Source organism: Bombus fervidus, chromosome 18, assembly GCF_041682495.2.
Source record: "Bombus fervidus isolate BK054 chromosome 18, iyBomFerv1, whole genome shotgun sequence".
NCBI classification, from domain to species: domain Eukaryota; kingdom Metazoa; phylum Arthropoda; class Insecta; order Hymenoptera; family Apidae; genus Bombus; species Bombus fervidus.
The window spans coordinates 4,113,256-4,126,722 of NC_091534.1; the positions used below are offsets into that span (position 1 = coordinate 4,113,256).

At 30.2% G+C, this 13,467-nt stretch overlaps 1 protein-coding gene across 7 annotated transcripts in view; it reads right to left on the minus strand.

The window, feature by feature from the left end:
- The window catches only part of Zip (myosin heavy chain 10), a 30,471-nt gene that overhangs the window by 4,969 nt on the left and 12,035 nt on the right, over positions 1 to 13,467 (minus strand). For 3 of the 7 annotated variants that reach the window (XM_072020992.1, XM_072020990.1, XM_072020995.1), the window contains exons 4-13: positions 12,868 to 12,891; positions 12,259 to 12,297; positions 10,624 to 10,716; positions 9,859 to 10,021; positions 7,016 to 7,705; positions 6,095 to 6,741; positions 4,802 to 5,782; positions 3,798 to 4,661; positions 3,334 to 3,603; positions 1,073 to 2,493 (exon numbers count right to left, since the gene is read on the minus strand). In XM_072020992.1, the coding sequence (XP_071877093.1) occupies positions 1,073 to 2,493; positions 3,334 to 3,603; positions 3,798 to 4,661; positions 4,802 to 5,782; positions 6,095 to 6,741; positions 7,016 to 7,705; positions 9,859 to 10,021; positions 10,624 to 10,716; positions 12,259 to 12,297; positions 12,868 to 12,891 (5,192 nt within the window). Of the gene's footprint in view, positions 1 to 634; positions 716 to 1,072; positions 2,494 to 3,333; positions 3,604 to 3,797; positions 4,662 to 4,801; positions 5,783 to 6,094; positions 6,742 to 7,015; positions 7,706 to 9,858; positions 10,022 to 10,623; positions 10,717 to 12,258; positions 12,298 to 12,867; positions 12,892 to 13,467 lie in introns of all 7 variants that reach the window. The other 4 variants (XR_011802302.1, XM_072020991.1, XM_072020993.1 and 1 more) reach the window with 4 other exon arrangements.

Here is a 13,467-nt window from a genome sequence, read left to right on the forward strand (position 1 = left end):
AATACTCTGCTATTTAAGAAAGACGATGAATAGTTTCATAAAAATAAACAAAACGATTTTCAAATTATCAAAATTAAATGTCGTTTTTCAATCTACAGATGCTTGGTATACCCTTTTCCCAGTCAACCAATTATATACGCAAAACTAATAAAGTAATAACAAATTATATGGTAAGCATTTTAAAATAACTATTTTAAAGTCTCTTATTATGTTTAAAGATGTTTGAAATTACATAAAGAAACAGGAAACAAATAAGTAAAGTTAATAAGAATGTAACTAAAATTATATATGTAATACACACGAATAAGATTAGTGATATATCTTTAAGAGATAAAATAGATTTTGGGATAAAAGAATCGTTAATAAAATTAATCAAATAGTCAGGAAGGAAGGATGCATTACAAAATAATATACAATTAATAAAATAAATAAATGAAAAGTAGTAATAGTCACAACTCACATAGTATAATGGAGAAAAAAGGAAGTAACAAGACAAAGGAGAAAATATTTGAAATATTTGCAAGAAATATTCTATATAATTGAATATTTTATAGTTCAAAAATATTTCTAAACTATATGCATATGTATAAATGACATGATTCAATATTAAAAGTAATTTAATTTATAGACTAACCAAGACTCGAGGAATGCTTGAGACTTGAAGAAATTCCGCTTTTTTCATGTGGGGTATGAACTATTCTTTTTCCCTCGACGCCTAAATATTTTAATATGTATAGTCATTTCTTATTTTCAAACCAATTTCCAGTAATTTAAATAAAAGGCAAAGAATTAGAACCTTTTGTCTATTAAATATCTTGACATATTTATCTTTCTCATAAGAAATAAATTATATAATAAAATTTTGCAACAAGTGCAGAGAATTTACTATTGTTTATAAATATCAAACGGTTTTTATACAATCGATATATGTTTATTTATATTTGAGTTCACGTTTATATGAATGCCAGAGAGTAAACACCTCACATTCTATTTAAATTCTATTCTATTATAAATATAAAACGAATAAAACGAAAGATATAAATATTTAAAATATTGAACGACTAAAACTTACCTTAATTTATTTTTAAGATTTGCAACCTCCCTGGTTAGCTCTTCTTGAGATTCAAGCATATCATCCATTTCTCTTTGCGCTTTCCTTTTCATTGCTTTATGCCTGCTAATTTCTTCTTCAGCTTCATCAAGCTGTCTCTTCAAAGCTTTCATTCTAGCATTTACTTTTTCTGCTTGTTCTTTATACTGATCTGAATTTCTCCTTTCGTCTTCTAACTGTAAACTTAATTCCTTTAGCTTTTTCTCCAATTTTCTATTAATCTTCTGCTGTGCAAATCTTTCTTTTGCTTCGGTTTCTAATTGTTCATCAAGATTATTAATCTTTGACTCTAATTGTTGAATGGTAGCTTTGGTCTTTGCTCTTTGAGCAGTTTCTAATTCTGTGAGTTTCGCCTTCAACTCCTTATTTTGCCTTTCTAATAACAATTTGTGCGATTCCAATTTCTGTGTAGTTGATCTCTCAGTCGTTAAATCATTTGTTAGTTGTTCGATAGTTATTTGCGCTTTTCTAGCTCTATCCATTAGCAGTTCACCATTTGATTGTTCTTCTTCTAACTCCTCTTCCAATGTTGCTATTCTAGCTTCCAATCTACGTTTTTCATCCAACATTAATGTACCCTTATTAGCATTATTATTGAGTTCTTCCTGTAATTCGTCTCTTTCGTTCTCAGCAGCTCTTCTAGCTCGTTCACTGCTAGCATAATCTTCAGTTAATTGCATCAAGTCTGCTTCTAAACTCTTTACCTTTCTCTCGGTTTCTTTAGCACTTGCTGCAAGTTCATCTCTGGCAGCTCTAGCTTCCTCAGTTTCTCTAGTGCAATCTTTTATTTGGGCTTGAAGTTTCTTCAATTGTTTCAGTGCATCTTCTTTTACCTTATTGTGCATTTCCAATTGCTGTTCAATATCTTTATAGTCTGCTTCCATTTTTTTACGTTGTGCAATAGCGGCAGCTCTTTGTTTTCTTTCATCCTCTAATTCCGCTTCGAGATCGCGCAATTGTTTCACCAATCCTCTTCGCTTCTCCTCAGCTTGTTCTTCTTTAGCTTGCAAGTCTCGCTCGAATTGGGCTCTGAGAGCTTGCATATTTACTTCTAGACGCAACTTTGCATCTTCTGTAAATTGTAACTCATCCTCGAGCTCTTCTACTTGAGAACGTTGCTCCGCTAATTGTGACTCAAGAGCACGTTTTGCTTTTTCTAGTTCATGCACATTTTTGTCTGCTGTTCCTTGATTATTTACGAGTTCGTCCAATTCTGATTGGAGACCTCGACGAATTCTTTCGAGTTCTTCAACTTTTTCATTCATTTCGTCAAGTTCTCGAGTTAAAGATAAGACACGAGTTTCTTTTTCACGAGCCTCACGTTCGGCAGCATCACGTTGCTCTGCATACTGTTCAGAGACCGCTTTTTCTTCAGCCAGCACCTTAAAGATAATAATAATACTAAGAGAAAGAGAAGTTTTAAAATTGATCATACTAATTCTACTATTACTTTTGAAACTTATTCAATGTTTATTATATCTAATGTAACGTAAAAATGAATGATATTTATATTACTGGTAATTAACATCTTATAGACCGTGAATAATCTGTGAGAAGCGTGTAAAAAATCATACTGACGATTACACATTGTGCTTTAATAAACATTGTTGTGGAAGTGGAACTTTTGAAGCCGTATAATGTTATAATAAATTATATAATAATAATAATCATGATATATAATTATAAATAGAATTATTAGATAATATATACAAATAATTATATGCGATTAAAAGTTTGTGCATAAATGGTCCATAAGATATTCAGTATTGCGTAAAAATAAAAAATGGTTCAGTGTAAATAATTTTTATGTTATTATTGGATACCAAATTTTCTACATTAAATATTATGAATCATTAATAATGATAATTGAAAAACTCACAGAAAGTTCCCCAAACTATTGTTAATAATTAAAAAGAAGTAACAATTCTATTAATTGCAAATTAATATAGAATTAAAGAATAAAAATTAGTAATAGAATAATAGAATAAAACTATATCTAATTATTCAGATATCGTTAATAATAGAAACAAATAATCAGTATAATATGAATATTAAGAATTTATTTGCTTCTGCAAACATTCAAATCAAAATTAATAAAACTAATAAATTGGAATTTATTGTATTGTATATAAACTAAGAATTATTAGTATTAAATTAAATATAAATTAAGAATTTCAATTTTATATTTTTCAATTAATAATCAAAACTGCACCCACAGTTACCTTATCAAAATTTTTCTGTTTCTTCTCCAACTCCAGCACCTTTGCCCTTTGCGCTTCGAGCTCAATGATACTATCTTCTAATTCTGCTTGAATCTTTTTCTTTGATTTGTCTAACTTATCATTAGCAGCTTGTAGTTCTTCAACTTGTCTTTGAAGTGCTTCAATGTCTTTCATGCACCGCTTTCTTGCTTCTTCCAATGCTGTAGCAGCTTCAGTTTCTTCCTCAACTCTTTTCTTTGCTTCAGCCAATTGTACAGTTAAGCCCATAACCTATTTTAAAAAAACAAAGCTGATAAATAAAGGTTTCATTTTTGTGATTTTTTAAAAGCATACAAAATTTTTTTGATTAACGCCCAGATATTGAAAATAACGAACTTTATAATAATTACAATTAAAGTTAGTTGAGTGCACCTACATTTAAAAAGATTTAAATCGTCAGTTAATTAAATGATTAGACATCATACCTGTTTATCTAAGCATCTCTTTGCCTCCTCTTCTTCTTCTAATTGATCATGCAAACTTTCCTTTTCACTTTCTAACGCTCTCAATTTTGAACTTAAAGCTAATTTTTGTCTTGTTTCCTCTTCAAGTTGTTGCTGAAGTTCTGTAAATTGAGATTCGCAAGTTGCTGAAGCTTTCAAGGCTGCAGAAGCTTTCAACTCTGCTGCCTCTAATTGTTGCATAATACTTTCAGATTCTTGTTGTAATTTTGTTACTCTTTCTATCAGTTCCTGCCTGTTTCTTTCCACCTCTGCAAGTTTTGCATTTACTTCAGCAAGTTGTTGTTCAGCCTGTTTTCTTCTTCTATCTGATTCTTGCCTGCTCGCACCAACAGACCTAAGTTCTGTAGCTAAATCGGCATTTTCAGCCTCTAACGTTCCCTTTGCTTTTTCTAAAACAGCTTTAGTTTTCTTCAATGCATCCATTTGTTCGTTCAAAGCAGTCAATTCCTGCGTGTGCTTATGACGCATATCCGCCAATGTTGCTTCGTGTATTGATGTTTCTTCTTCTAAATTCTTCTTTAATGTTGCTAATTCCTGTTCTCGTTTGCTTCTTAATTCTTGCTGTGCAGCAGTTGTATCTAAAGAATCTAATAATTCATTTTTCAATGCTTCTAATTCCTCATTTAAGTCTCGTTTTAGTTTTTCTGCTTTTCCTCTAGCAGCCTTTTCAGCTTCTAAGTCTTCTTGAAGTTCAGCCAATTGAGACTCTAATTCACGAAGTGCTTTCTGAGCTTGAGCTTTAGCTGCTCCTTCTTCATCCATTTTTGCCATTACTTGATTTAATTCTTCTTCACGTTTACCAAGTTGCAGTTGAAGTTCTTCTACCTATAAAAATTTATATTATTACTATTGTTTTATACATTTTACTTAAAAATATATTTCTTACTTCAGATTAAAATTATTCTTACTTTTTTTCTAATGTACTTTTATTGACAGAAAATAGAAACTTATAAAAATCACTATACCTGTGTCTTCCTTTCTGCAAGTTGTTCCTTCAAATCTGATACTTCAGTTTCTATTTTCCGTTTTGATCTATCTACTTCCTGTCTTTGTTGATGATCTTTCAACAACCTTTCTTCAAGATCTGCAATCGTTGCTTCATGTTTTGCTTTTAATTTGGATAAGTGCTTCGCTTTTTCTTCTTCCTCAGCAAGTGTCTGAGATAAATCATTTGCTCTTTCTTCGAGGATCTTTTTCTCCTTCAATAATTTTTGATTTGTATCCTCAGAAAGTGCAAGGTCTTCCTCAAGTTTTTTGATTTTTGCATCACACTGTACTTTCTCTAACTGTAATTTCTGTCTAGCAGCTTCCTCCTCCTCTAACTGCTCTTCAAGATCACTTATATTTAATTGCAATTTCTTTTTTTCTTGAGTTAATCCTGCACTTCTTTCTTCTTCCTCTTCAATTCTTGTTTCCAAATCATGAAGAATCTCTTCTAGTTCTTGCTTTCTGGCGGCTAATCTCGCTCGCATTTCTTCTGCTTCTGCACATAATTCGACTTCAGCTTGTAATTGTTCTGCTAACATAGTTTTTTCTTCCATAGCTTGTTGATATTTTCGTTCATATTCTTGTGCAGAATGTAATTGCATCTCTAACTTGTCCCGTACTTGTTTCAATTCATCTTCTTTTTGAGTCAATTTTTCCTCTTGTTTTGTCACTTCCAGAAGTGGTTTCACCTTCGTATACAAACGCCACCATTGCCAATTTCTAAGTTTCAAGTAAGCAGCACAATTTCTTTGAATAATTCTAATAGCATTTAACTGTTGCAAACGTTTCTGATAATTTCTGCGAGCAAGAAAACCACGACAGAATGCTTGGAAATTAACAATTATGTCAGTAATTTTATAATCACGTTCTTCTTCAAGATGAGCCAAAACTCCAGCACGGAAGAAAATTTTTGATTGACCAACGCGATAAAGATTAGGGTCAAGTTCAAGAGCTTGAATCTGAAATATAGATTTTGTGAAATTACATATACATATATGTTTTAAATTTCTAGAACAATTAAGAGCAAATAATAAATTATATTATGTATATATATATATATATATATATATATATATATATATATATGTACATTTATTATTAATATTATATGTGAATTTATATACGTACATATAAATTTTAAATCAATATAATCAATATTTTACCAATTATAATATTTTATTAATATTGAATATTGTATTCCATCATCATTATTATTATTGTGATATTCATTCGTAGTAAAAAATTCAATATATAAACAAGATTACACTTACCATTTTCTCACAAGCTTTCTTTCCATCCATAAACCCTTTAGGAATAGCATTTGGTGTTAGAAGTTCGTATCTTTGTCTGAATTCTTGAAATGGTATTCTATTTGGAAATCCTTGTCGGCATATTCGAATTCCTTCTAAAACTCCATTACATCTCAATTGATCTAGTACCAATGGTGCATCAATTTTTCCAGCCTTTTTTTCATGATTTGGTATGATGCATCTTACAAAATTAGGATTTGTGTTTCTTAAAGTAACCATTAATTTTGCTAATTGTTCCTTGTACAATTGAGAAACTGTTCTGAACATGCCTTTCCTTGTTCTTGCACCAAATTGTGTATCAGTTAATGCTTGTTGAGCCATTCCAACAATTTCTGCATCTTTCCAAATATGACAAACGAAAGGATCTTGTGAATTTTGTAAAAGGCTAACAACATTTTCATTCAAAGGATCCATATTTTTCATCAACCATTTGGCAGCTGAATAATCAACTTTTCCAGCATAATGTATGATAGCAAAATCTGCCACACCTCTGAAGTCTGTTTTCATGAATTTTGGATGTACACTATGTGCACCTACTAATTTTTCAACAAATGTTTTATCTGTTGCTTTAGGGAACCAACATTCTTCATCCAGTAAAGCCATGATGCCTGTTTTGAATTAAAATTTGCTTAAGTTATTGAAGAAGCATTGACGATAAATAAACATAATTTGTAAATAACAAAGTTTCCAATAGAAACATTAAGTAATTCAATTTTAAAACATTGAAAAGGTAATATTAAAATGTATACAATGTATTATTTAAATTCACTAGCACGTTACTTTGACCGAGTGACTTCAGAAAGAAAATGTGGAATATAGATATGTATTAAATGTATAAGCTACATTAAAGAGGACGAGGAGGATTAAGTAATTCGAACGTACCCATCGGTTTGTCAATCAAATCAATAGTTGGTTGCAAATCTAATCCAAAATCAATAAACTTCCATTCAATTCCTTCCCTTTGATATTCTTCTTGTTCCAAAATGAACATGGTATGGTTGAATAATTGTTGTAACTTCTCGTTAGTATAATTAATGCATAACTGTTCGAAACTATTCAATTCGAATATTTCAAAACCAGCCATATCCAAGATACCGATAAAACTTGCTCCTTGTCTTTTTGTCCGATCCAATGATCGGTTGATTCGGTTTACAAGCCACCTAAACATTCTCTCATAGCAAGCTTTTGAAATTGCTTCTACGGCAAATTCAACTTGCTCTTTTGTTTGTGCTTTCGTTACAAAGTCTCTACCCACTTTAATTCTTGGTTTTAAAAACGCTTTTGTCATTTCTGTTACGCTCAAACCGAGTAAATGAGAAATTTTTTGAGCAACAGTATTGTCCGGTAACGTGGCTTGATCCGAGTTCCTTTCTTGACGGAACTGCATAGAACCAAATAGCATTACCGCAGACACGATACGAAAGATCGAAGAAAAATCTTCATTTGTCATGCCCATGATATGCATGGACTTCACGGTTGAAAAGAACTCAGCTGAATCGTCCACTCCTGGAACTGGTAATGCGCCATTGGAAAGGAATGGATAGTGTTTCGGATCCTCCAAGATAAATTCCTCTGAAATTTTTTAAATACTGAATCATTTTTGTGTTCTTTTTTTAAATATATTAAAGGAATAATTGTAGAGTATGAAAGAGAAGATAACTGTTATTTACTATCTTTAATGAACTTAATGAACTACTATTTTCTAACTATAATGAAACATACAATATGGATAATATTTAGTATTTCCTTTTTTTGAAATATATTCATTTTAACTTACGATAGAAAATTCCATTTATACGAACTGGTTGAGGGACGAATAACTTATATCATTGAAATTGATATAATAGAAGTCTACTGTTTCTTTTCTCTACTTATGATTTTTTGCTCATAAAGAAAGAGTTCATGCTCAAGTAAGTGCACTAAACTGACGAGAGTATTTAATCTACTGACTACAATTTTGTTGAAATAAATAAAGTTCATAAAAACGGAATTCTATTATACTTTAGTTTGCTCTTTAACAACAATAAGCATGACAAATTATTTGTCCCATGATCCTGTATAATCGAGATCTAGTATTATTGGAACTTATCGAGAATGAAATATTTAATTGATATAATTGCATTTATTCTGAACTTATGCGAACTCGTGCTTATGAACTCGTAAACGAATAAAGATCAAAATTTAAAGCCTGAATGTATACTCAAATCTGTATTTACAAAATTAATTTTTTATTTAAATTTCTCCCTTTTCTAGAAATTAGATTATTGCCGAATTAAATTGATTTACGTTGTTTCATTTTAGAGAAGCAGTGCGAATGATTCATCAAAATATGTCATTTTCATCTTCCATCTGTAGTGTTGCTCCAAAGTGTACAGTGAACGGAGTACAGCTGAGCTTTACAGAATGCATGATACACTCATGGTGAAACGCCACTGACAAGTACATATAAACGCATGTTGAATGCATAATCGAACGATCAGTTCGCATTTCTATGATACACATCGTACAAAATAAATATGGAAATGAATGCGAATAAATCAGAATTTTGATTTTTTGCGAATTAGTGAATATAATCATCATGGGTATTTGCTTATACAAAATGTTTTGCTACGAGTAAACAAAACTTTGCAAGTTATTTCGTGGTGTTATTCTAAGTATAAAATATCTAATAAGCATATCATTACTCCTAATGTGCTAAAAATGCCTCTTAATGCAATAAAACTAATTATTTATCCGCAGTGCTCATTTGGAGTCTTCATCTGAAGCATTCATCCAGTGAAGTTATCTAAATACTCTGGCTTTAATCCTTCATTTTCTCTGTAGACAAATCATTGCCAGTAGTTCTCCAATGTGAAACAGTGTAAATTCGGTTTTATTACAATTTAGCCACTTGTATTTTGTCTCGTATACAATTAAATTTCATAATCGTTCTATTTTATACGTGGCTTCCATATTGCATCAATTCCATTTGGGATAATATATTCTTCCAACTTTTAAGACAGGGATTTATATATTCTGCCATTTCATAAAGAGAAATTTAAACAGGAAATGGAGAACAAGGACGTTCTAAATTTGTATTTTGACGAATGAAGAAACTGATGCATTCATCATAGCGTTACGTTATTAAACGACGTCCAAAATGATTCGTTGGCTGACATTCCACGCATAAATAATTGAACTTCAAGTCAGGTAGCACAGCTGAGTCATCTATGAAGAAGGTTGTTTCAAATCGTTCGTATCCTGAAAGAACAGGCTTAATCGGAGAATAGATTCGGCTATGGATCAAAATAACCTAACAAGTACAACACATAATGGGCGGAAACGTTCAGTGTCTCGAAGCGGGAATATCGATTCACTTCTCCGTTGCGAATAGTAATAAACAGTACGTCCTATGGGCTTGGCCTGAGTCAATAACATTGTACACGGCATAAACGTGCACAGAATAAACCTATATAAGACAAGTTGAACTGATAATGAACTGATAACATATATCATCATTTCCATGAATCTCAATCTCATATTGTTATTAAACCAATAAATTCTAAAATATTTCTTGCAATCTATTTACGAAGTTATTCGTGGCAATGAAGCTTTTCCCTCAAATATCGTTTATCCTTACAGTTAACATATTAAAGCGAAAGAACTGAAAGAAATTTGTGTCATAAAAGAAAAATTATGAAAAGTGTAAATGATTTTTGTATTACCAATGATAAATGTCGACTTACTTTTTTGATCAGCGGAGGCACCCGCCAGAAGTTGATAAAATATGTGGAAGGTTCTCTCATCTTTCGCTTGTCGAATTGCTCTTGACTTTTCCAGAAGATAAGTCTCTATGTTTGCGCCGGCAATGTAACCCGAGGCATCGAAGTTTATTCGAATAAATTTACCCTATTTCATAAATTGTCAGTTATTAACATCATTAATTATCATTAAGGCAAATTGCTTTTTAGGTACAATTAACAATGCACTACTTAATATTTTCTACTTTTAGATTCTTATTAGAAAAAAAAAATATATATAGATATATTTTAATAAAATATATATTATATTATAATTAATATAATATATAAATATATAATTAATAAAACAACAATAACAAATAAAAATATAATTTATATAATATATTTAACAATAAAATAAAAAAATAATATATATATATATACGTGTGCATATTTTTTCCATTTTCTAAAGCACAGTAGAAAATATTAATCTCATTGTATTATATCTGTTAATAAATACTTATAAAAAATATTTGTAACAAAAGTAACTGCTTTTTATTATACAACTTTAGAACAGTATATGCAATCAATTTATAGAATAAATTAATTAATAGTGTATTCTGTTTTTTAAAGTAAATATTCTACCTGAAGAAACAAAAACTTTCTTGTCGCATGAAAGGTTTCAAGAGTTTCATAAAAGGTTTAACTGAAGACGAATATCAATTTTGAGAAAATGTTATAAGGAAAAAGAGCAATATTTCTTGAACTTACAAATCGGGATGAGTTGTCATTTTTCACTGTTTTAGCATTCCCAAAAGCTTCTAAAATTGGATTCGCTTGTAAGAGTTGCTGTTCCAATTCACCCTATCATCAAAAATTAATTACATTAGTAAACATAAAAATTGTTAATTTATCTCGCAACGTATGTATCTGTTTATGTATTGTTTTTAGCAAAATTATATTCCCTGAATTTATATTGTCAAACGCATTTCATAATATTTGAAAAGTTCGGTGGAGAAGTTATAAAATATAGACGTATCTAATCTACAAAGTTACTGTTAACTGACATTGATAGAAATAGAAAAAAAGCATTTCCTTCAAATAGATCTGCAAATAATAGTAAAACCGTAAAATGTAAAAATGCTTTCAAAGTACTTATAGAATTGTAGATAATTTGTAAAGATAGTTATAACTTTATTATATAAGCAATAAACGCTTCTTATAAGTTAGTAATATTTAAATAAATAATACGTCATTAAACAAATTTACAGCACGTGCGCAAATACAATAAATTTTTATTAGAACAACAAATTCATTTATGTATACTTTAGGAAATTTGCAAAATAATTGCGATAAATAAAACATGAGCAATGCATGAAATGCAACAAGAATTATGATATAAACAAATATTTTTTAAAGAAATATTATATCATCGTTTATTTCACTACAACTATACATGTTGCTAATTAGCTAATAATTGTCTCATCTAAATCACCAAACAACCAAAATAATAATGATTATTTCAGAACAATTAATAATGTAAAAGCGTAATTCATTACCCATTGTATCTAAAGGATACAAAACGTTGTATATTATCTTAAATTGAAGAGTGCTTGGAAAAAATACAGTGTTTCCAAGAAACAAGTATTTTCAGGAGGATAAAAAAAGTTATGCATTAACGTGGACTAAATTTATGAAAAAGAAAAGCGTATCTGTAGGGAAAACTACGTGTGTCACTTTTTAGTTGTAAAGAAACTCAATGTTTGATTCAATTAGACAAATGGCATAGAGATAAAAGCTAAGAAACAATAAACTAATGTTTACTGGCACTTATATCTCTTTCTGTAAAGGAGACGTTGTGACACCATCTTCTAGCATTATTAATAATTATTTAGTAAAGGAAATTGCACCTAAATTCTATGCTATGGCTTTCTCATTGGTATGTGAAACATTTTCCAATAAAATATCAAAGTTTCTCAATCTTGGCACTTACAGTACTTCTTACAGGCACTTTTCAATTAAATAACAGAATTTATAAGTTTCTATTTAACTTAAGAATCAATATGAACTTTCTAATAAATATAGCAATCAATAGAAAAAAATGGCAAGAAGCTAATTTCTCAGCTTGATTTATCTATTTATGAAATCTATATAATGAAAGCAATAGTTGATAAAATGGCTAAATTAGTTATAATCGTGTTTAATATTTAATACAAAGAAAACATTGATCTCCGATATTTACCATTTCCATTATTATAAAACAAAGAATATCGTTACGTTATTTAAAACTTTATACGATTAAGCGCAAAGTAAAATAAATATGTGGCAAGCATACAGCACACGCACACACATACATAAACACGACAGCGAATATATTAATAAATAATTTAATCAATCGACTCTCACGTTAATTACCGCAAATTTATCCGAAACATTTCCGGAACCCTGAATCCAGCGAGCAGCAGTAAAAAAAAAAGAAAAAAAAAGGTAAGAAGAACATGTTAGAACTTCGAAATACTTTGTTTCTTAATCGACTAAAAAGCTATCGTGTTAAAGACAATATTTTAAAATTAATTTTTAATTAACTCTGCACTTTATTAGCACGTAGAATAAAATACGAAGGAGGAGAGAAGGACGAAAGGGAAGAGAAGATGAAAGAGAGATTAAGCCAGATTACGTTTCTATTAAGATTGGTAATATTAAATATAGTTAATTTACATATATCATTAGAGAGAAATAAATATTAAAAATATGCGAAAAATAGATGAAACGAAGACGCAGTAACATACATATATTTTTACGTGCATAGAATATACGAAGAAGAAGTTAAGAAAGTAATGGGAAGAAAACTTTCAAAACCTGGGGATACAAACTGTTAGTGTTAACCAAAGCTAAAAACAAATAGATATTACAAAACAGAAAGCAAAAAGAAAAATAAGAAGGAAATATAGAGAAGGCAGACAGTAGCGTATATATCGCGTGAGCGGAATGTTGATCATTTTGTTGTTGACTTACTATGATTAATGCCGGACTTGGTGTCTAGGTATGTTGTAGCCGCCGAAAGTCAGCACCGGGAATGAAAGAATTTATAAAATTAAATTCACGAGCCTTAGTTCACGAATCTAATTTTCATTCGAAGTTTTGGCAAAATCAAACAACTGAAACACTAGCAAATGTATGTCCAGAATCGCTCGGAGTGAATCAGTGAAATCCGAGTAAAATTCTAAATATTTGAAAGTTCGTCACGAGTAAGATTGCGCAAAAAAGAAAAGAAAAAAAAAAGAAGGAAAAAATCCTGTTTCCATTTATAATTACTTGTTTGATACGTGTCACTGAAGGCAACTCGAGTTTGATTCACAACAAGTATAACGTGGATTCTTTTTTCTACGTTCGTAGAACGCCATACACAAGCTATTTTGAACATAATTTACGTTAAATGAGAATATTCAATTCTTCAACTAAATATTCTGACTGTGGCGTGTCACGCATTATAAAAGCTGTCGGGACTCTTTCTTAATGATTTTGCAGTTTAAACAAGATTCGTGGCGTTGTTAATGTCGAATTATGAAACACGTGAAAAGGGAACGACGATAGTTTTTTCCTATATAAGAACAC